General features: G+C 41.1%; 1 protein-coding gene and 1 pseudogene across 1 annotated transcript in view; both read left to right on the top strand.

Annotated features, from left to right (window-relative positions):
* dlp (dally-like) overlaps positions 1-25513 on the top strand; it is a 455986-nt gene that overhangs the window by 385849 nt on the left and 44624 nt on the right. The window contains exon 2 of the mRNA XM_067157659.2: positions 17272-17430. Within this exon, the coding sequence (XP_067013760.1) occupies positions 17272-17430 (159 nt within the window). The remainder of the gene's footprint in view (positions 1-17271; positions 17431-25513) is intronic.
* LOC136885819 (5S ribosomal RNA) lies at positions 3839-3957 on the top strand (annotated as a pseudogene).

Below are 25513 nucleotides of genomic sequence, written 5' to 3'. Positions count from 1 at the left end.
TGTTCCTGAGCCGGAGTTTACGTGCGGTAGGGTGGCCAGTTCCTTTCCGCTCCTCCATTCCCTTACCCCCCACCAACAGCGCGTGGCAACCCATCCAACTCCTGACCACGCCCAATGTTGCTTAACTTCGCAGATCTCACGGGATCCGGTGTTTCAACACGGCTACGGCCGTTGGCAAGGTAAGGTAACGTAAGGTAAGGATGTGTTCTGCCCGAAGGCAGGTCCGAACCTCCGCAGAGGTGTGCCTGAGCCGAAGTTTACGTGCGGTAGGGTGGCCAGTTCCTTTCCGCTCCTCCATTCCCTTATCCCCCACCAACAGCGCGTGGCAACCCATCCACTTCTCGACCACGCCCATTGTTGCTTAACTTCGGAGATCTCACGGGATCCGGTGTTTCAACACGGCTACGGCCGTTGGCGATATAAAGGAAAGGGCGTTTAATTGATCGTGCACTCACACATCATTTGCGGTACTGTAAACATTCTTTTAGATTGACAATAAAGAAGCCACCTTAAGCAATGGCACACATTATTAATAATAATATTTAAATAAACCCTTATTATAAAAATTCTACGGTACAGGTCTGATCGCAATTGTACCGCTGGTGCTACAATTCTCAGCACACAAAGTACAATTTGGAACACACACACTTTTCCATACACAAAGTATCTCTTTCCTTTTCCCCCCAACACATATCTCATGATGCCACTCATTGCAGTCCTGGCGTTGAATCCATGTTCCTTTTAACACGTAATTCTCACAGTTATAATCCAGACGACAAAATCCACACTTGTTGTCTTTCGAATGCTCTCGCTGAGATTTTTTTATATTTTTTTATTTTGCAAGTTGCTTTACGTCGCACTGACACAGATAGGTCTTATGGCGACGATGGGACAGGAAGAGGCTAGGAGTGGGAAGGAAGCGGCCGTGGCCTTAATTAAAGTACAGCCCCAGCATTTGCCTGGTGTGAAAATGGGGAAACCACGCAAAACCATCTTCAGGGCTGCCGACAGTAGGGTTCGAAACCACTATCTCCCGAATACTGGACACTGGCCGCACTTAAGCGACTGCAGCTATCGAGCTCGGTCGTTGAGATTTATCAATTTGAAGATTAGTAAGGGTTGTGCTTGACAATCTTTTGATTTATGTGTACGCTATTGCCATTCGTAAAGAGAGGTTTTCTGAAATTAACAATCTGAAAATGCTGATTTGATACTAAATGGGATGAAGATATTACCTTTCTTTTGTTTTATTTGACGTGGATTTCTTTTCAGGTGGCCATTAGATTCTTATTTCATAGATTCATCGGGTGATACAGCGCTTGTACTGTGTAGAGATGAGAAGAATGCAAGAATGAGGAATGTGGCCTGCAAGCACGAACTTCCTGTTCTGACCAGACAGATCGGCTCTTACCTGTCCTTATCTACTGCACGAAAACATTGACTCACACTTTGCAGTTCGCTGGATTACAACTGACAAGAACGAAGAGCTGCCAGTAGAAGATACTATAAACTCCCCTGGGTAGTAGCGGAGTTGCTATGGTAACCCTTGCGTCACTGGCTCCGCTGGTGAAAAATCCCTTCGCCCCGTGCCTCACCTGGCATGTGCATTCTTTTGATCTCCCAACAATAACATTAAAAGTTAAAATTGAAGCACTTTCCATAATGGTTGAATTATCTAGTGTTGAACTAGTACTGAATTGCAGTCATTCATTACATTCGGGGACAGGGTGATGATTCATTTTAGGTTGACTGTTAGGAGGAGTCTCGGGAATATTTGGCAAAGGTATTGTTTCTTCGATAATCAAATGTCTGAAGGTCAGTGAATGCGCATAATTGACCATTTCATATAAACTTTCTTCTCTGACCTCCTGTGCGGCATCTGCAATGAGAAAAATGCAAACATCTATGATTGAAATTGTACCGCATGTACTTCAGCAATGGATCCATTAGCTAGTTACAGAGAAATACGAAAGATTGTGCTTGCAGTATCATACTCCCGTCTTGAGGTTCGTAGAGATGTCGCATTATTATAAATACACTTCAAGAAAAGGTCCCAGAGCTTAGCTAAAACAGCTTCAAACTTATAACAACGTGAAATACAATGAAGCGTCGCTCACTTTGCGGTGTAAAATCGGCATTTTCTTGCAAACTAATAGAAACAGATGTATTATTTTTTCACATTCACAAAAGAGCTGCTTCACTCTTCCCACAGTCGGTCATCCCCCTGTGGGTGGGGGCGGTAGAATAACACCCACGGTATCCCCTGCCTGTCGTAAGAGGCGACTAAAAGGGGCCTCAAGGGCTCTGAACTTTGGAGCGTGGGTTGGCGACCACGGGGCCCTCAGCTGAGTCCTGGCATTGCTTCCACTTACTTGTGCCAGGCTCCTCACTTTCATCTATCCTGTCTGACCTCTCTTGGTCAACTCTTGTTCTTTTCCGACCCCGACGCTATTAGGTTTGCGAGGGCTAGAAGTCTTTCATTTTCACGCCCTTCGCGGCCCTTGCCTTCCTTAGGCCGATATCTTCATTTTTCGAAGTGTCGGACCCCTTCCATATTTTCCCTCTGATTAGTGTTATATAGAGGATGGTTGCCCAGTTGTACTTCCTCTTAAAACAATAATCACCACCACCACCACCACAGTCGGTCACACTTAAATGGTACTAACATTGAAGAATGAAATATAGCGGGTTTTCTAAGTTTGATTTGATCGGAATTGTACTTACATAGAAATTGTACCACTCTACCCTATTCCAGACGTCTGTTGGGTTATCTATGACTGTTTTAATTAATTTTATTGGGTAAACACCAAATGTGTCACCAGAGATGTTTTAAATACAGATTCATACGACATGGAGTGTCGAATGGAACTTTTCCACTCTTCAAGAATACGACTGCTCCTGCCGGATTTGAACTCGCTATTTTGGGATCCTACCACTGATCTACAGAGAGAACTGGTTGAATTTATGAATACGGATTATGGCGAGACATTATGATGCTGCTAGGCTTCAGATCTGACAGCAGCATATCCGTGCTGATGTTTATATGCACAAAAAGGGGCGTAGGCTGTGAAACCACAGCAATGTCTAGTCTATCTTATAAGAAGAATCATTTAAAGGAGGAGACGTTGGCATTGGAATGCACAAAGAGATGGGTGGGTCTGAAATCCTTTTGTTTTGTTAACTCCCCTGCAGCTAAGAGAGAGTTAACGAATGAATGGATGAGTGAAAAGAAAAGAAGCAGTCGCAGTAATTGGCGTGAAAACTGCTGGATTCCTCTTTAGTCCCTGTTATCTCTCCGGCGAAATGAATGTTTTGCGCATGATGTCATGAGCAGGGACTTCTTTTCCCAGTGACCACCTCCCAAATAAACAACGCGGACACTGCCGCTCTTTAATTATTTCTACATAACCGGACCTGACGAAACAGATAATCTGTAAGCAACAAGACCAAGAGGTTAGCATCATAAATTCACAAGACTCGGGGACTAGCATTAAGCATGCATACTGCTATTTCTTCTTCTTAACTTTGTGGCTCGTGTTTTCTTCTTACTCTCTTTGCTTTTGGTTAGCGCTCGCTTTTGTTTTCCGCCGCTGTGTTGTCTTGCGAACACAAGAACAAAAGCGCATCGCCGACAAGAAATGTTTGTAGTCGCTGATTCGCCAGTGCAGATTAAGGATATCTAGTCTGTGAAGTATGGCAAACATAATGAATTCTCACTCGAGCGATAAATAAAACGATTAGTGCCAGAAAGTATTTCATGGGTGAGCAAAGTGCTGGCTTGACCGTCGTACATGGCTTCGGAATTGCTGACGTACGGTACATCATTTAGCGGGTTCCAGTAACCGGCCATACATGTTGAATGCACCGGTTCTCGTCCGATCACCGCAGTTAAGGCAACACTGGGCGTGCTCAGTACTTGGATGGGTGACCGCTTGGGAACACCACGTACCGTTGGCTCAGTTCCCTGCGTAGCGTGGGGTAGCGTTCCCGCCTATTACCTGGAGGCCCTGGGTTTGAATCACGGCCATGTCAGGGATTTTTACCTGGATCTGAGGCCTGGTGCCAGGTCCACTCAGCCTATGTGATTAGAGTTGAGGAGCTATCTGACTGTGAGTTGCGGCTCCGGTCTAGAAGGGCAAGAATAACGGCCGAGAGGATTCGTCGTGATGACCACATGACACCTCGTAATCTGCAGGCCTTCGGGCTGAGCAGCTGTCGCTTGTAGGCCAAGGCCCTTCAGGGCTGTAGTGCCATGAGGTTAGTTAGTAACAAGGGCCAAATTTAACTACTGCAACGTCTCTGGGCCCAATTGACCGCCTGGTGGCCAGCCGCGGTTAGCCGGTTCGAGTCCCATTCGTCGGAAAAAAAGAAAAAATCACCATCAGAATGTTGGTCGGCAGGGTAGGCGAGGTGGTGGTATACAATTTCTAATCACTAGATTGCGTGCCAAAATCCTGGGTTTACCGGGCGAGTTGGCCGTGCGCGTAGAGGCGCGCGGCTGTGAGCTTGCATCCGGGAGATAGTAGGTTCGAATCCCACTATCGGCAGCCCTGAAGATGGTTTTCCGTGGTTTCCCATTTTCACACCAGGCAAATGCTGGGGCTGTACCTTAATTAAGGCCACGGCCGCTTCCTTCCAACTCCTAGGCCTTTCCTATTCCATCGTCGCCATAAGACCTATCTGTGTCGGTGCGACGTAAAGCCCCTGCAAAAAAAAAAAAAAAAAATCCTGGGTTAAATTCAAAATCTCTCCGCAGTGCTCATATGGAGTGAGGGCATATAGCGCTTTTGATGGTGATTCGTCCGTCGGATGCGGACGTTAAGCCTTGAGCAGACCCCTTGGTGCTATTCGACAGGAGTAGGATATGTGCCGCATTGAATTTCCTACTATCATATATTACGCCAGTCTTTATTCATCTCATTAACTCCTCTGATGAGGTTGAAGTCAGGAAAACCCTCCATTACAGATTCATCTCATCTCATTCCCGCCCCCCCGTAGAGAAACGGGACAAGGATTGGACAGACAGACAAACAAACAAACAACGCCTCTGCGCCCCCCTTCCTTTAACTTGATAAGACAAAATTGCAATTACTGTTATTTTTATATAGGCTAATTAATAAAGTAATGCAGTAGAATGCCTCCGAGGTAAAATATCAACCATTAATACTGTTAAATATAATAATAATTGTACCGGGAGGTACACTTCAACTCTGCTCATTCAAAATAAGCGCCTTAATGAAATCCTCTATCGACCAAAAGGTGAAACTGATACTACATGAACTTGGAACTTTAATCAGAAGATGTCACTACTGAAATATTAAGTAATTGTGTTATTGTGAAGTTTCCTAAACTGATTGAATTTCTCCTTGTTTTGTTTTGCTATACATCAAGAAGTTGGGACATTTTCCCACAGATGCCACTACCAAAAAACTCTGATCATGCACTCTGGTGCAAAGTGGAAGAACTTATAACTTAAAGAAGATTCGTATTCCTAGGTTTTCCATAACTGAATCTATGTTCATTTATTTTTGGGTTGGCAACACTTCTTTTTCTTTCCGCCAGTTTTGAATCTGGCCAATCATAATTTTTTGTAATTAATTTTCAACCAATCCCGCATTTCTTGTTCACTTTGAATTTGCCAATAAAGATTGAGAGGGTGTGGCCGGATTAGTCCTGAATTCTCTCGAACCTTCCCTGAGGGTATATAAACTGCGGCTTTCGGGCTACCTTGTCAATTGATCGCCGTCTTTCTAAGTGTGTGTGTTAAGGCAGGAGGCGGGGCGCCTCTTTCTTCGGCCGGCAGAACATCTATAAGGTAATGGCGACGTAAATTCTATCTTTCTTCCTGTCTCCGCAAATGTATCCGAGGGGAAGGTCCGAATCTTAAACTATGTAACAAACTTTCTAAAATGTAAATCCTAATGTAAAAATTTCATAAAGTCTTTAACTGTAAATCGGGGATAGAGAGTGAGTTATCCTCTCGAGCTCCCCTTCATCTTAGTTTGAGATGACTACGTTTTCGTAACTGTTTTCTTCCTGTAATGTATTAAAGTTATTTCCATACGAGCCAACTCAGTAGTTTGGGAATAGCCCCTGTTTCATCGGCCAAGAGCCCTGTAGGTTTTAATTTTTCATTATCTGGGAGCGCAGTGTACGCATCCATTCAGGTTGTGTTCGGGCCGTTTATTTAACCTGTTCTTTTTCGCAAAGGCCCTGTAGGTTGGGTACTAGATACCCCTGTGTAAAACTATTTCTATTTGTAACTTGTGCATTGAGAGTCCAGAGATTGTAAGATTTTGATGTTGCCTTGAGTAGGCTGGAAGAAACTGAGAGCCTGTTAGCTCTTTTTCAAAGTTTTGTAATAGTGAAGAGTGTCTCTGAAAGGCTAGACGTTGTAATTTAGGGAGCAAGTGCTCTTGAATTACGGGATTTCTGCCTTTGACTAAATTATTTCTCATTTTGAATATTGTAAACTTGAGCTGGTAGCTCAGAAATTGTAAAACTTGGGGCTTGAAGCCCAAAATTGTTAAAGTTCTGGTTCTTGGATTTTCCAAGTGTCGTTTCAAGATTGGCATTGTACTTGATTTTTCATTGTGATTCTTACCTAGTGGAAATTTGTTAAATTTGTTTTTTTAAATATTGAAAGAAATATAACCTTTGTTAAAATTTTGGTATTGTAGTTAGACCCATTCAAACCCGCGCCTTCTTTCACCATCTCTGCGTTCCACAGATACCCCGGAACAACATTAATAATAATAATAATAATAATAATAATAATAATAATAATAATAATAATAATAATAATAATAATAATTACCGAGCTCGATAGCTGCAGTCGCTTAGGTGCGGCCAGTATCCAGTAATCGGGAGATAGTGGGTTCGAATCCCACTGTCGGCAGCCCTGAAGATGGTTTTCCGTGGTTTCCCATTTTCACACCAGGCAAATGCTGGGGCTGTATCTTAATTAAGACCACGGCCGCTTCCTTCCCATTCCTAGGTCTTTCCCGTCCCATCGTCGCCATAAGACCTATCTGTGTCAGTGCGACGTAAAGCAAATAGCAAATAATAATAATAATAATAATAATAATAATAATAATAATAATAATAATAATAATAATAATAATAATAATAATAATAATAATAATAATAATAATTCATCTGAAAGAGCAGACGGCTGTCAACTCTGCACAGTTCACTACCCCGTCTTTTAAACATTAACACGTAATCACGATGAGTGCGGAAAATCTCATGTTCCGTTAACCGCTGATCTCCGTGCTTTCAATGTCCGCGTACTGACCTTCGGTTCAGAGGGTCCCGGGTTCGATTCCCGGCCGGGTCGGGGATTTTAACCTTAATTGGTTAATTCCACTGGCACGGGGGCTGGGTGTATGTGTTGTCTTCATCATAATTTCATCCTCATCACGACGCGCAGGTCGCCTACGGGAGTCAATTAGAAAGACCTGCACCTGGTGAGCCGAACCCGTCGTGGGATATCCCGGCACTAAAAGCCATACGACATTTCATTTCCGTGCTTTCAATCATTGAAGCCAGTTTTAGCAAATTGGGATGTTCCTCCAAAAGGTTTACAAGGATCGTTGGCTGCAAGAATAAATCAGATATTCACGTTTCATAATGTCATCAATTAAAAGATTTTTCAAACAGCACTTTTACAGCTTATAAATCTCATATTTATTCCGTATTGGCTCAACACAACTAAGGTTAAGTTATGAGTAGGTTCCCACCTTCCAATACTGATCAATGTCTATATAATAGGTTTATTAATTACATATGGTTTATATTATGTAATTAATAAACCTATTATATAGAAATTGATCAGTATTGGAAGGTGGGAACCTACTCATAACTTAATCTTAGTAACAGCACTTTTGTCAGAAATCGCCAATTGTGTGGATACATCCGCGTAGATTTACAGAAATTGTCCTGAATCTGTTTCACTCTATTTTTAGCAGAGTAGTCTGTAGTAACATAAATAAGGGTAATCGTTTGGTTTAACAACATCTTCTCTTGCTACTAGTTCGTCTTCACGATTTTCACTTACAGTTCCAACAGCAGACCAGTGGAAACGCAACAAAAACTTGGCGTGAACTCATCAAAGTTTTTTGTGCCGGTACCATTATTTTTATTTTCGTCATTGCATGAGAGGAGGTTGTTTGAGTTATTGTTTGGATCCTATAGAAAAACTAATTTTCGTGTCTGAGACACAATTCTCTTACCTTCCTCTTTTCTTCTGCTATTCTACGACAATTTGTGCCAATTACTTCCACCATCCATATTGTTGTGTACGTAACACGAAAAACAACATAACTCTCACAGAATGAATAAAAATGGCTATCACTTTCACTGACTTCTCTGGAACTCTTGGTACTATGGGAAATTAGCGGCCTTTCCCAATCACTGAACACCACGTCGTTGTCTCTAGGTGATGCTGATTCGCTGCCCGCTTGACTAAGTTGCAGCTCGAAGTCATCTTGATACTCGTGCGCAGAACCGAGGGGGCTGTGTTTCAACATTGTAGTGGTATTTACTATTACCGACAGCTTTCACATAAGCGGAACGAAAATACCATTATTCATGTCGGGAGCTTTCGCTTTTGAATACTACGAAAGTGCGCGCATTCTAGAAACTCGTTTTCAAACTGTTAGAGCTTTTTATTTCTGCCGCCCCCATTAATTTGCCGCCCTGGTCCTCGGCCCATAATGCCCATGCCGCAATACGGCTCTTCCAGTAACTCTCCCCAACACCAAGTTCTCTCTCTCTCTCTTGTTTCAGGCAACCACGGGGTTCCAGGTAGTTATAAATGCCTTCCAGTTGCCCCAGACTCTTTCTTGAATTCTTCACTGTAGCTTCCTTTGGTCTTACCTTCGGCCGGTATTACACTATCAAAATACTTGAATTCAAATAACTTGGATCAAAGAAATTTGATAATCTTTGATGAAAAGAACTTGGATGAAAACCTTCGTGGATCAATCTTGAACGAGTTTCTCCATGTTGTTACATTTGATCAAAGATTTCATGATAAAGGTGAATCATAACCTGGTAAAAATGGCAAAAGTTATTATTATTATTATTATTATTATTATTATTATTATTATTATTATTATTATTATTCGAATAACCCTTTTGAGGGTACGATAAATCAACTTTGGTTACTTTTCTTTGCATTTAACTGTCTTCGTTTTCAAACTTCCTTAATTTTCTCAGAATGTTGTTCCTTTCCCTCGTGAGTCCATTTTCTTCCAGTTGTTAATTTCTTTCTCTCCTGAAATCCTGCCTTTTCATGTTATTTTTCTGAAACCTGTTCTATTTTCTATCGTGTCTATTTTAATTCCAGCGTTTTTCATATTCTTTTCAATTTCAATGAACCACGTTGGCTTGGATTTGTAACTGTTCAATAAGTTGAAGATTTGTTTAGTTAGTCTATTGTTATTCATTCTATAAATGTGTCCAAAAAACTGGAGTCTTCTTTTCCTCATTACAGTTGTCAGTTTTTCAACTTTTAAATATAGCTCTGTTTGATCGTAGTCTAAATTCAGCATTGTTGTTTTTTATAGGTCCCAGTATTTTTCTCAAAATTCTTCTTTCACCTTTTTCTAATTTTTCAAGTTTCCCAATTCTTGTAAGTTTAAGAGTTTGTGCTGCATATAAAATTTCTGGCCGGGCCACTGTTTGATAATGTATTAATTTCAAGTTCCAGGATAGAGATTTCTTATTGTATATATGTTTGTCATACGAAGCATTCTTACAATTTTTTTTAAAAACTCTTATATCAATAGCTATATTTTCTTTTGTGTTGTTTGTAATTCTGTCTCCCAGGTATTTATAGCAGTCTGTCCGAGATATTATTATTATTATTATTATTATTATTATTATTATTATTATTATTATTATTATTATTATTATTATTATTCTAATATTTGCTGTACGTAGGTGCTGCCTGGCCGAGGCGGCAAAGGCGTGCTCGGTTCTCCCGGAAGGATGTGGATTCGAATCCCCGTCAGGAAATCGTAAAATTTAAGAAACGAGATTTCCACTTTTGGAGGTGCATATGGCCCTGAGGTTCACTCAGCCTCCACCAAAAATGAGTACCAGGTTAATTCCTGGGGGCAAAGGCGGCCGGGCATAGAGCTAACCACTCTACCCCATCAAGTGCCGAGGTTAACAATGGTGGAAGCCATTACCTTCTACCCCTCCAAGGGCCTTCATGGCCTGTACGGAGATGACTTCGCTTTGCTTTGCTTTATTTGTTTTACGTCGCACCGAAACGGATAGGTCTTATGGCGACGGTGGGATAGAAAAGGGCTAGGAGTGGGAAGGAATCGGCCGTAGCCTTAATTAAGGTACAGCCCCAACATTTTCCTGGTGTGAAAATGGGAAACCACGGAAAACCATCCCGGATGTAAGCTCACAACTGCGCACCCCTGACCGCACGGCCAACTCGCCCGATAACAATTAAATTGGAGCGACGCTGCAGTGAATCTGTTTGTTGCATTTTATGAGAACGATTTCCTGAATAACGCGAAGTGCACGCACTATAAAACAGAGAATTGTCACGTGGCTTTCGGCTTGCATTCGGAAGATAGTGGGATCGAACCCCACTGTCAACAGGCCTGAAGATGGTTTTCCATGGTTTCCCATTTTCACGCTTACTTAAGGCCATGGTGGCTTCCTTCCCATTTCTGTCCCTTTCTAATCCCATAGTCGCCATAAGATCTTTCTGTGTCGTGCGACGTAAAGCAGATTTTATAAGAAAGAATAAAATAACTACTAGCAAATAACAATCAGTTCCACAAAACATATCAGCTGATAATAAATTAAGACCCGAAGACGATGTTTGGCCTCAAATATCGGCGATTATTATTTCTTTGAAACACTTCTTCTTCTTCTTTATCTGTTTACTCTCCAGGGTCGGTTTTTCCCTCGGACTCAGCGAAGGATCCCACCTCTACCGCCTCAAGGGCAGTGTCCTGGAGCTTGAGACTCTGGGTCGGGCGATACAACTGGGGAGGATGACCAGTACCTCGTCCAGGCGGCCTCACCTGCTATGCTGAGCAGGTGCCTCGCGGGGGGATGGGAAGATTGGAAGGGATGGGCAAGAAAGAGGGAAGGTAGAGGCCGTGACCTTAAGTTAGGTACCATCCCGGAATTTGCCTGGAGGTGAAGTGGGAAACCACGGAAAACCACTTCCAGGATGGCTGAGGTAGGAATCGAACCCACCTCTACTCAGTTGACCTCCCGAGACTGAGTGGACCCCATTCCATCCCCCGTACCACTTTTCAAATTTTGTGGCAGAACTGGAAATCGAATCCAGGCCTCCGGGGGAGGCAGCTAATCACACTAACCACTACACCATAGAGGCGGACTTCGAAACACTTACGGAATTTTAAAAATTATCTTCAAGAAGTCGTGTTCACGATTATCGTACCTTTTGTTTTACATAGAGTCAGCGCGGATCAAAGGAAATCCATGTTTCGTATTTCGGGCCCAGGGCAACTCTCAAAATTTCACGCCTCATTAAGCAGAGCTGACAGCTGTCAAAAGACCATCGTTGTTGTTGATGATGTAAATCAGGGCCTCTCAAATGCCCAAACTTCACGCGTGCAAAGCGAGGCGCAAGAGCTCCGTGCATTGTGCATCGGTTCCACTCGGCTCGGCTCGGACCAACGCTTCGTCTCTGGGCTACTCGGGTAAGCTCGGCTCAATTCGGCTCGGATTTGGAGCGCTACGGAGCCAGTGAGGAAGAGGGAGACAGGCGGAGCGAGCGAGACAGGCGTGGGGAAAGACAGAGACAGCGCTATTGCTCCAAATCGAGGAGTGGGGTCTGCACTCTTGGCAACCAAGTGAAGTCGTCTTTTGCACCGCACCCTGAGAGGCCCTGATGTAAATGATGATGAAGATTGATGCATGTATCGTTTTAACTATTTCTGATCTTAGAGGATATGCCGGAATGGTGGAATTTTGTAATAGAATGGTCTGCATTGTGTTGGTAAATCTTGAGACTTTACTCTCCGTCTAAGCGCTGTTTAATGCCCACCGCTGCATTGCTGTTCGATCCCTTGACCGTGAACAGACTTGATGAGGACATAGCCAACTGGGGCAGTCCCTGAAGTGGACGTACTGTAATTTTATTAATACAAAAAAGAAATTATCAGTGAGGTATATATTTTATAACCGAGCGAGATGGCCTTGCGGTCAGGGGCGCGCATTTGTGAACTTGGATCCGGAAGATAGTGGGTTCGAACCCCACTGTCAGCAGCCCTGAAGATGGTTTTTCGTGGTTACCGATTTTCACACCAGGCAAATGCTGGGGCTGCACCTTAAGGCCACGCCTCCTTCCTTCCTACTCCTAAGCCTTCCCATCTCATTATGTCTATAAGATTATCTGTGTCGGTGCGCCGTAAAGATATTGTAATATATATATATGTGTGTATTATAAAACTGCATTTCCTTTATCTTAATATTCGTGTACCCTGTATTGTCCACCGTTCGAGGGAACAGCATATCCACAGTACCTTCTACCTGTTTAAGGAGTGACTAAAGGGGAACCCCCAGGTATCAGAAAACCGGTGCTCTTCTGCCTGAGCCGTGTCGTCTCAAAATATCCGAATTTCCTATGGTACTACTGTTTTAAAAAACACTGCATTTGCACAGTATTATTATTATTATTATTATTATTATTATTATTATTATTATGTCCGGCTCCATGGCTAAATGGTTAGCGTGCTGGCCTTTGATCACAGGGGTCCCGGGTTCGATTCTCGGCAGGGTCGGGAATTTTAACCATCATTGGTTAATTTCCCTGGCACGGGGGCTGGGTGTATGTGTTGTCTTCATCATCATTTCATCCTCGTCACGACGCGCAGGTCGCCTACGGGAGTCAAATCAAAAGACCTGCACCTGGCGAGCCGAACCTGTCCTGGGATCTCCCGGCACTAAAAGCCATACGCCATTTCATTTTTCATTATTATTATTATTATTATTATTATTATTATTATTATTATTATTATTATTATTATTATTATTATTATTACATCGTTATGCCCGACTATGAAGCGCGACAATTCATGGTTTTGTTTTCTTCTTCTCCTCCCAAAATCGCTTCATCCTCTCACTAAGTTTTTTCTAGTGTTCTTCTGTCCAGTTGTTAGTGGTTCTGGTGTCGGTATTATTATTATTATTATTATTATTATTATTATTATTATTATTATTATTATTATTATTATCATAAACATAAAGTAAACCAAGAATTATATTTCACGATGGAAAAGATCCTAGATACCATGTCATATTTCTCAATGGGAAAATCAAGTGACATCTATCAATATGTATCTCGGTCATGACCATCCATCAACTGTTGGTAATTTCAGATGACCGCCGGCCATAAGACATAGCCTGCACGGTTGCTAGGTTACATTTCCGTCACACATTTTATTACATACATAATTTCGTTACACAAATTTTCGGATGACACCCAGGTCTAAGGCATAGGCCTACGTATGTCAGCATCTAAACTTTAAATTCATACGGTAATGTCACATTGTCTCTGCCAGGAAACCGAGTCTATTTCCGTTCTTTATTCCTCAGTGCCGCCAGTTCCAATAGATAGTCTAGCCTCGTTGGCAGCATGGCAAGGAACATTGGATATTCCTTTTCGGGTTCGCGTGTAGCCGGTCTCTTGTGACGTACGAGTGGAACAGGACCGATAATGAATGTTTCATTCCTGAATGTGGTATTTTAAACTCCGTCACAATCGATACAGAGACGGAAAGCTTTTGAACGATTTCCAATACGACAGGATGAATTATTGTTTCTTTTATTTTTGTGCTCGAATGGTGTATTAAAATACAGATGAACTGGGAGACTTAGATATGAAGCTGTCTAATATTAAGCCCTTGAATGGCTGGTTTGTTGAAAACGTAAATTACATTAGTCAGACTGTCATTACCGTAGGGTATTTTGTGATTTTTATTCGTGTTCAAGATGAAGATAGAAGAATAGGATCCCAACTACAATTTAACCGTACACTGCTTTGCCGTTGATTGCGTACTTTTGCCTTCAGGGGCTCACAGATTACGAAACATTAGTAGCGTCCGCGGGACGAGAAGTCGTGTGCATGCGGATAAGAGGTGCGAGGGGTAAACATGGCTGCCGTGCATGCGCAGATCTCAAGTCTCAAGGCCTGACAATAAACATCTTTCTGTCCACAGCAACTCTTGCAAATTGAGGTGCTGTCGTGGTTTTTCATATTGGTAGAGCAATTGTGCCTTAGTTATATATTTACTGTATGTACCGCATAATGGGCAGTTTGATAAAAAAAAAATGCATTGATTCATACACTGTCTGTCACGACTGATGTTTGTAGCTAAGAGTGTGGTATTTTTCTCGTCCGTACCTACAAGCTGCCGCGACTTCTCGCGAGACGCAGATAGTATCGTGTAGAGCTGGCCTGACCAGTATGTTTATCGCGACATTGTTTGTGGTTGATCGCTAAACGTTTTCTCAACGAGAAATATTCAAAACTCTTAAGAATCGAATACTTTATGTTGTATTCTTAAACTGCGCTTTGTAACTTAAAAAAAGCCATCGTTACGGCCTCTTTGGACCACGTACATTTAGGTTTCCAAACATGTTTACGTATCTTTACCCACATGTCCTTCATTCTCTTAAAACACTTTCCTTGCCAGTGGGTGATATAATTCCCGCTAACTTTTTTCCTATATTGGGTCATTGGGTGACCTGATTCCCATATTTGATTTGTGCTGCTACCTGGTGTGGACATCAGAAAATCTAGAAAAATTCTGCTCTGGTATATTTGCAGTTTCTAGGTTGGTGGACGTGTTTGTTTACATGTGTGTAGTATAATGGCTGCCAGGAGCGCGCATTTTTGGGAAGTGAAATGATTTTCTGCACCAGAAAGATAGATATTAGTAATTCTAAGCTATTTACGTTATCATAAATTATTCTGTAGTGCGTTAGATATATATTGAACTTTTTTTGTCTCAGTATGGGTAAATAAATAGGATTTATGTAAAGGTAAAACACAGGAATATAAGTTCTTCATCTTGCCATGACTATTCATCTCCAGAATTCTTCTGTTATTTTATTATGTTACTGAGTTCCAGAAATTCCATGAAAAGTAAAATGTAATGTATTAGTAGCTTGTTTCATGACAAATAAATGTGTTCAGATTACCTTTCCATTATATAATAAATTGTGGATGTTTTATTTGTTTGACTTTCACTTTGAACACCCCTTAATCTACCTGAAATGATGGTTACAGCTGTATTCAGTGTAAATTAGTTATACTTCTGTGTGGTTTAATATGAATGCACATATTCACATTCTATGTCCTGACTTTTTCGTTACTGGGAAGTATAGTTCCCACATTTGTGACTCTTAAGGGGTCCATAGACGTGCAATATTATTGCGCAATATCGGGGTTTGTGCAATATACTTGATAGTGTGTATTGTTGGGAGATCAGAAGAATGCATAAACCCGGTGAGGCACGGGGCGAAGGGGTTTTCACCAGGAGAGCCAGTGAGGCAATAGTTATCATAGCAACTCCACTACTACCCAGGCGACTTTATATTATCTTCTACTGGCAGCTCTTGGCTCATGTCAGTTGTAATCCAGCAAACTGCAAAGTGTGAGTCAATGTTTTCGTGTAGTAGATAAGAGCAGATAAGAGCCGATCTGTCTGGGCTGAAGAGGAAGTTCGTGCTTGCAGGCCACATTCCTCATTCTTGCATTCTTCTCATCTCTACACAGTATTTAATATTGAAGGGTTGTGCAATATATTGTACGAAATCAAAACAGTTTGAAATATATTGCGCAAATCGCAAAATACTGTGCCGTGTGTTGGCAATATTGTGCAATATCGCATCCTCACGCCAGTTGGTATCAACAAGTGGGGGAGAACGTATCGTGGTGGAGACAAACAGGAGGAGAAAAGGTTTATTTTGGAGTTTATCGAAGCCTTCCGGCTCTATGGGACGTTAAGAGCAAAGATTACAGTAATCGCGTTAAAAAAGGTGAACAGAACGCGGTGCTTATTGAGAAATATCGCGAAAAATACCCGAACGCTGACAAGCAAGAAGTTATTGTAAAACATCAGTTCTCTCTGCGTGCAAACTTCCGGACGGAAGTGAAGCGGCTTCGTGATACAGAAAAGAGTTTTCACCAAACAAAATACCGGCATGGACTGACTATATATTGCCACGCATATTGTACGTCTGTGAGCGCTTTTGCACAATATATTGCACAACCAGCAATATTATCTCCACACGATTCCATTTATTGCACAAACCCGATTGTTGGTGCAGTAATATTGTATGTCTGTGGGCAGCTAATAGTCTATTGTACAATCCATATTGAATCAACAAATTAATCTAAAAAGCCACCTAATCGATACTTTATTTCTTTTGCCTTTGGCAAACTTAAAAATACATTAACAAACACAGTACATGTTTCGACCACTTAGTGGTCATCTTCAGCTGTATATAAAAAATCTTAGATGATAACATTTAAAAGCAAGCACATTGGATCTTAAAACTATATCCCATGGGAATCCAAAAACTATTGTTCTAGATGCTTTAAATGAACTGGAAGATTGGGGGGGGGGGTTGGGGGTAAGGAGATTTATGTGAATGATACTTAAATTACAGTATCGTTTACAATTGTGTTTAAAAAACTTAAATGATGAAAAATATATTTAAAATATTTAAAAGCGTCTATGGTAAAATTCTTTTTGATAAAATTAGGTGGCGTGAATACAAGGTTCGTGTTTGTAATAATCTTCAGGCATTTGTGAGAAAATAATAACTTAATTAAAATTCGCGTCTCTGGTGCTGTTAAACACTTTGTTTTTAATAAACATACTTTAAAATAAAATAAAATATTCTAAAGTGGACAGCTTGCAATCCATATTGCGCAATAATATTGCACGTCTATGGGCCTCTTTAGGCATACTGACGCTGTAGAATACTGTTGATTTGGAAACATCTGTCTTGAAGTATAAGTCCTTTTTATAAATACAATAAATCTCATCGTGGAAGCTATGGTTTGTTAATTTGTTTATGCTGTATTTCGATTGTTTTGTTGCCTTTTATGTGCGCTGTAGAATTTGTTTCCGGGTTGCAGCGACATTTCGAGTGTTTCACTCGACAGCTCGTCTTTATTTAAAGTATCTTGATGCATAAACATGAGTGTGAGGCCCAGGTGCTGATGGTGATGTCTGTCTGTGTGTGTTCCAGGGGAACATCTTCGCATCTGCTCGCAGGAGCTGACGTGTTGCACGCAGGAAATGGAGCATCAGCTGAGCACGCATAGCAGGATGGAGTTCGACAGAGCGGTGCGAGACTCGCTCGAGAAACCGGGCAGTATGCTGCGAGTCCGGGCGCGCAAGTTCGATGGTGAGTGACAGCTGGATGTACTGTATGTCTACCGGCTTACCCCGTAGTACGAAGTCGGGGATGAGGTGAGTCATGCAGCACTCCATGTCACCCTATCCTAGGTTAACCTTATTATTTCTACACAATTGCCGCCCCCTCCCCCCCCCCTACACACTTTGTAGAGAACATCACATTTTTATTCCATTTTATCCAGCTGAAACTAGGAATTTTATAAATGATTAAAACAAGCATTTGCACAAGGCCTGTTGTCTTTTACTTCCTTTAATTTCTTTAATTAGTAACAAAATTATTAGCGGAAATGCGCACAAAATGTCGTTCGTCGTGGCTAACCGATTTGTATAGCACCAAAGCAAGTAACAATCATTTAGATGTCAAACTTGATAAATTCGTGAATAACGATTAAAAGCTGTGCACTGTTCAATTGAAATCAAAGGAAGTTAAAAGAACAGAATGGATTACTTATGGTTTGGTGAAATCTATTCAGCCCCCCCCCCCCCGACTTTATCAACAATATTTAAAAAATAAGGATAACTTGGAAATTAAAGAACAGTACAGAAAATATAGGAAAAACTAAATGCTCTAATTGTGAAAACGAAAATGGAGTACCATAGGAATCTGATCAATCGCAGTTCAGATAACCGGGGTAAGGTCTGGGGCATAGATTCAATGAAATAACACGAAAGTCAGTTAGAAAATAAGAGATCAAGGAAATCAGATATAAAGATGCAGCCTTTAAAGATGACATACACATTATTCTAATAAATTTAACAATTATTTCATTAACTAAACCACTGCGAAAGTAAAGCATCACAGACAGATTTCCGACTCCACATTAAATATCGCTCGCAACTCTCATACTTGCTTCCTTGCACCGGTAACACAATACAATCTTGAAGAGATGTTTGAGTGAAGTAGATGAAAACAAAGCTAGTATAGGAATAGACAATATTTCGGCTCGAATTATTAAAGAAAATGAGTTATTAAAGGAACCGTTGCTGAATATTATCAATGATTCATTCACCTTAGGTTACTTTCCAAAGCAGCTTAAAACAACAATAGTAAAAAACCTCTTCACAAGTCTGGAAATATTTATGACATTAGAAATTACAGACCCATTTCGATAACTACAATAACATCAATAATATTCGAGAAATGCTTAAAGAACAGTATTTACCAATTTTTAGAAAAACACCACATACTTTCGCCCAGACAGTTTGGATTCATTAAAAATCACGGAACGACTAATGCCATATCGACCTTAATCAAGAGAATATATGAGAAATTTACTTCTTCTCTGCTCTCCACAGGGATATTTCTCAACCTGGAAAAGGCATTCGATAGTGTGTCACACCGCTTGCTCCTCCATTTGCTTGATAATTACTTGACAGATCAAGTACAGTATGTCAAAATTAATCAACATCTAAGCACACCGATGAAGATAATAAAGGATGTCCCACGACGCACAGTATTAGGTCCACTATTGTTTATTCTATTTATTAATGATCTGGGGAAAACAATAGCAAATAACGAACATACGCACATCGTAACTTATGCAGATGATACAGTCATTTATGTAGAGGTTGATAGCTGGAATCTCGTCAGACAGAGAGCAACTCGAGCACTGCTTAAAGTTAAAGCATGGTTAGATAATCATGAATCGTTTTTGAACATTAAGAAGATAAAATTTATAAATTTTCCATTAACAGATACAAGGAATGATTTTAAAGAATTAACTGTACACATCGTCAACTGTAATTGTAATTTTAACTTCAAGGGCTGTAGTGTCATGGGGTTTGGTTTGGTTTCTTATTCTTTTTGTCGGATATAATCCAGAACAAATCGAACTGCTCTTCCGTGGCTTATTCCAGGTCTCGAATCAAGTAATCCTGCTGAGGGTCCAGTAGACCTACATTGGGACCATATTCTAGTTGGGGTCTCACCACAGATTTATATGCCCTCTTCTTTACATCCTTACTACAACCCCTAAATACCCTCATAACCGTGTGCTGAGATCTGTACCCTTTTAATTACAATCCAAATGAAGATCTCTCATCATATTAACACCTAGGTACTTACACCGATCTCCACAAGGAACTTTCACCCCATCAACGCAATAATTAAAACTAGGAGAACTTTTCCTATTAGGGAAACTCAAACTTGAAGTTTAACCGCATTTATAATCATATCATGTATGTGAATGTGTATGTAATGTGAAATATTTGGAATTATTACTTGATGCGAACATGACATGGAAAAGTCACATAATAGATTTCAGAAATAAAGTCAGAAGAACTATTTATATATTTCACAATTTAATATACATATCTAGTATGAAATTGTTAAGAGACGCAGCTACTTGCTCGGTACATATAATTATTAAACACACAATTATACCCGTGGCCTGTCCAGTTGTACTCCCTCTTAAAACAAGAATCACCACCACCACTAATAGTCCGAAGTTTGCGTGAAGTGTGACGGAAAATCGTGTGTCTGATTAAGGAATATTTGCTATGGAGGTGGTGCTGGTGGTAGTTATTGTTTTAGGAGGAAATACAACTAGGCAACCATCCTCTATATAACACTAATCAGAGGGAAAAATGGAAGGGATCCGACACTTCGAAAAATGAAGATATCGTCCAACGGAAGACAAGGGCCACGAAGGGCGTGAAAATGAGACTCCCTGGCCCTCGTAAACCTAATAGCGTCGGGGTCGAAAAAGAACAAGAGTTGGCCAAGAGAGGTCGGATATGATAGATGAAAGTGAGGAGCCTGGCACAAGTAAGTGGAAGCAATGCCAGGACTCAGCTGAAGGCCCCATGGTCGCCAATCCACTTTAGCCCCTTTTAGTCGCCTTTCACGACAGGCAGGGGATACCGTGGGTGTTATTCTACCGCCCCCACCCACAGGGGGATTTGCTATGGAGGAAATCAGGCTACGACGACGACGACGATGATGATGATGATGATGATGATGATGATGATGATGCTTGTTTAAAGGGGCCTACCATCTAGGTCATCGGTCCAGGCTGCTATAAAAGATTAATAACGTCAGACTGGGAGGGGAAAGGGCTGTACCTTCTCTGGGAAGGGAATCAGAACCTGATTTTTAGGAGGGAATCGGCCCTACCTGGTTGGTTAGAGAGCGGCACATGTGCCAGTCTTTCCCTCTCCAAATTCTTGCGTCTGCTGCAGGTTATGACTTGCTAGTGCTTACACGTTTAGGAGTCTTCCTCTGGCGGAGCGAGCATTGTAAAATGGATATTCTTCGCTTTTCGCCGAAGTAGCTGACAATCACACAAGGAGTGGGGCCTACACTTCATATTTACACACATATTTATTAACATTCAGTGTTACGGAAAACCATCTTGAGGGCTGCCAACAGTGGAAGTTCGAACCCACTATCTCCCGAATGCAAGCTCACAGTTGCGCGCCCCTAACCGCACGGCCAACTCGTTCGGTGATACAGTATATGTTTTATTTTCGGGTATATATTATAGGCCTTGCTGCTACTAATTCATGCTAACGAGAATTCCATCATGTTCTTGTTTGAGTCATCAGTTTGTAGACTGGTTTGATGCAGCCCTCCGTACCACCCTATTCTGGGCTAACATTTTCATTTCTACGTAACTACTACAGTCTACATCTGCTGTAAATTGTTTTTTAAATTCATACTTTGGTCTACCCCTACCGTTATTACCGTCTACCCTTCTCAAAAACCAACTGAACAGGTCCTGGGTGTTTTAATATGTGTTGTATCATTCTGTCTTTTCTTCTCGTCAAATTTCGCCAAATCGATCTCCTTTCACCAATTGCATTCAGTATCTCTTCATTCGTGATTCGATCTACCCATCTCACCTTCAGCAGTCTTCTGTAACACCACATTTCAAAAGCTTCTATTCTCTTTCTTTCTGAGCTAGTTATCGTTAATGTTTCAATTCCATACAATGGCCTTTCTTGCTTGTGCTAGTTTGCATTTTATGTCTTCCTTACTTCTGACATCATTTGTTATCTTACTATCCAAGTAACAATATTCATCTACTTCCTTTAAGATTTTATTTCCTAATCTAATATTTCCTGACCTTCATTCGACTGCACATCATTACTTTTAGATGTATTTATTTTCATCTTGTAGACTACTCCTTCTCCAAGACTGGCCATACCATTCAGCAGTTTCTCAATATCTTCTGCAGTCTCAGATAAAATATCATCGGCAAATCTCAGAGTTTCGATTTCCTCTTCTTGGATTGTGATTCCTTTTCCAAATTCCTCTCCATCCTACATATCTGTTTTGTGGATAATGTTATTATATAGAGAGTAATAAATGTAAGTTATTAGATTGTGAGCAACTGCAAAAAGACCTTGAAACTGTTGTGAGATGGACAGTAGGCAATGGTATGATGATAAATGGGGTTAAATGTCAGGGTTTGAGTTTCCCTAATAGGAAAAGTTCTCCTAGTTTTGATTACTGCGTTGATGGGGTGAAAGTTCCTTGTGGAGATCGGTGTAAGTACCTAGGTGTTAATATGATGAGAGATCTTCATTTGGATTGTAAATAAAGGGTACAGATCTCCGCACATGGTTATGAGGGTATTCAGGGGTTGTAGTAAGGATGTAAAGGAAAGGACATATAAATCTGTGGTGAGACCCCAACTAGAGTATGGTTCCAATGTAGGCCTACTGGACCCTCACCAGGATTACTTGATTCGAGACCTGGCAAAATCCACGGAAGAGCAGTTCGATTTGTTCTGGGTGTTATCGGACAAAAAGAATAACAAACCAAACCATACCCCATGACACTGCAGTCCTTGAAAAGCCTTTGCCTACAAAGCGACCGCTGCTCAGCCCGAAGGCCTGCAGATTACGAAGTGTCGTGTGGTCAGCAAGACGAATCCCCTCGGTCGTTATTCTTGGCTTTCTAGTCCGAGGCCGCTATTTCACCGTCAGATAGCTCCTCAATTCTAATCACGTAGGCTGAGTGGACCTCGAACCAGCCCTCAGATCCAGGTAAAGATCCCTGGCCTGTCCGGGAATCGAACCCGGGGCCTCCGGGCAAGAGGCAGGCACGCTACCCCTACACCATGGGGCCGGCGACAGAAAGAATAGCGTTACGAAAATGTTGCTAAGTTTAAACCAGGAAGACTTAGGAGAAAAGAGACGAGCTGCTCGATTAAGTGGTATGTTCCGAGCTGTCAGTGGAGAAATGGCGTGAATGACATTAGTAGACGAATAAGTTTGAGTGGTGTTTTCAAAAGTAGGAAAGATCACAGTATGACGATAAACTTGGATTTCAAGACGACAAATTCGCTTATAGGAAGAGGAGTTAGGGATTGGAATAATTCACTAAGGAAGAAGTTCAATAAGTTTCCAAATTATTTAAGATAAACTAGGAAAACAATAGATACGGGATCTGCGGCTGTCGACTGCCCTAAATGCAGATCATTTATTGATTGATCTAAAATCCCAGGAGTAGATCGCTACTGGTGTAAATGTTGGGTTGTTGACGTGCAGGTGGAACTTGCTTGCAGGAGCTGTTTACTGCTGGAACATGAGTGTAGGTTAAGGAAACCATTCGCTTGGTATCCGAGCCTTTTTTTTTTTTTAAAGTCGCGTCGCTTCCTTCTCGCTCGTAGAACATTCCTCACGTTTCATTTGTGGGCGCGCTGCTGCTGCTGCTGTGTTGTGTGTCTGGCCTGGCCTGGCATGGCCCCGTCCCCCTCCTCCTATACCGGCCGCAACACGTGGGAAGCCAAATATTTGAGACGCGTGCGCAACAGCCCTGTTTGGCTTGACGTATGTTTGTTTTTAAGTCCTACCTGCAGAGGAGGGCTGCTGTAGCTTCCCTTGGTAGGCAGAGTGCCTCAAATCATGGATAGTTCTCAGATTTCTTTAAAGGTAGTTGGAAAACCCTATATCGACAATGTTAAATATTCTAATTCACTTCCCATTATTTCAGAAACCGCTACAGATGCGGATTGCTTTTCTTTCCGGAGGAGTTCTTTCAGATTTCCTCAAATCATGGATAGTTCTCAGATTTCTTTAAAGGTAGTTGGAAGACCCTATATCGACAATGTTAAATATTCTAATTCACTTCCCATTATTTCAGAAACCGCTACAGATGCGGATTGCTTTTCTTTCCGGAGGAGTTCTTCCAGATTTTCCTTGCTTCGTATACATCCTAATCGAATTCTATACATACGAATTGGACGAAAGACTGCATTAGTAAAATCCTGCGTTCCTCATTTAACACCAACTAAGTTTTTACATGGAGTATTCCAGGGGCGTATATAAGGGGGGGGCAGGGGGCCTGGGCCCCCCCCGAAAAAATGTATAAGCCTTGAAGAACCGGACCAAAATGATGGGAATTTTCGATCGTTGTTGAGATTCCGAGCCAACAGTTAGCAGTTTATGTGCCATACCTGGACGATTTTTGTAACTCACTAAAAGAATGCTTTGAATCTCACAAGGAAATAGTTGCATCCTTACAAAACATCCTTCCACAATTGTGTATCGTAACAGATTTCGGTTCATTGGAGGCTGCTTTTAGTTTCTACGAAGGAAATCTGTCACATAAAGAGATTGTGCAACGTGAGTTTATGTGGTGGAAAGAAAAGTGGAGTCAGGAAAATCCTTCAAATCTTCCCAAAATGGCTGTAAGTTCTCTAGAAAAATGTGACAAGACTTTCTTCCCCAACATTTATAACCTTCTCAAATTACTCCCCGTTCTTCCTGTTTCTATCGCAACCGTAGAAAGAACTTTCTCTAGCCTAAGGAGACTGAAGACTTACTTAAGGAACAGCAGATCTGAAAATAGGCATAACGGGCTTGCTTTACTCTCTGTCCACAGAGACATTATAGTTAGTGATGAAGAAGTTCTTGATAAATTTGCAAGTGTACCAAGAAACCTGGACTTCGTTTTGTAACCATTAGTGTACTGTATGTATGTATGTATGTATGTATGTATGTATGTATGTATGTATGTATGTATGTATGTATGTATGTATGTATGTATGTATGTATCAGCCCAAATCAATGTTTCCGTTTTCCTTTCTAAAGTGTTTGAAATCGTCTGACCTCTTAAAATTACTTAATCTAACCTTACATCAATCTTGCCCCCCCCCGCCCGAAAATATATTCTATATTCGCCACTGGAGTATTCGAACATGCCACAAGTCTACTTACCTGGTATTCAGTGTTGCCAACTTAGCGGATTTTCCGCTAAATTTGGTGGAATTAGAAGACTGTCGGCGGAGAAATAAATCATTTAGCGGACAGCGGAATTTTTGGCGGAATTCTAGATTTATTATAGCGGAATTTAGTGTTTTATCCATTTTACGTTCTTTTTTTAATTTGTACTCCAGTCTGCCTCGGAGCTATTCCGTATTTCTTGTCAGGAGCTAGCGGTCACATGAGGAAAACATGTTATTTGGATTTGATGTTATCAGATCATGGTATCAAACTTCTAATGCGCGGGGAAAGGGTACTTATCTCTTAATTGACGAATGACGACAGATAATGAAACTGAGAGAGTAGCATTTATATTTATGCTATGAAGGAAGACCGTTTAATGAACTGGCCTGTTTTGTGTGTGGCCATTGAGATAGGGGATTCACCTAGTTTGCACCCGGCACTAAAACGCCGGCTCGCAGGCAAGGGGTTAATCCCAGTGAAACTCACAGATCAGGTGAATGGAGACATTACTTTTACTTTTATTATTATTATTATTATTATGATTATTATTATTATTATTATTATTATTATTATTATTATTATTATTATTATCACTGCTCATTTTATTGATCATTATTTGATATCGAATTTCTTGGCGGAATTTTAGCGGATTTTAAGAAGTATTTAGCGGATCTTGAAAATATAAGTTGGCAACACTGCTGGTATTATCCAAAGAGATTTAGAATCCCACAGAAAAAGAAAATATACTTTACTTATACCCGCAATTGTTAATAATGCGTTTAATCTCGCAAGTCACGAAAAAAATCATGACTACATCGTGCCAACCTGCAAGATGAATAGCAACTGTACGTCGTATCGGCAAGTAGGATCCCTAAACTGTACGGTTAGCGACACTG

The sequence above is a fragment of the Anabrus simplex genome, chromosome 14 (genome assembly GCF_040414725.1).
Source record: "Anabrus simplex isolate iqAnaSimp1 chromosome 14, ASM4041472v1, whole genome shotgun sequence".
NCBI lineage: Eukaryota > Metazoa > Arthropoda > Insecta > Orthoptera > Tettigoniidae > Anabrus > Anabrus simplex.
This window is presented reverse-complemented; position numbering and strand designations above follow the sequence as displayed.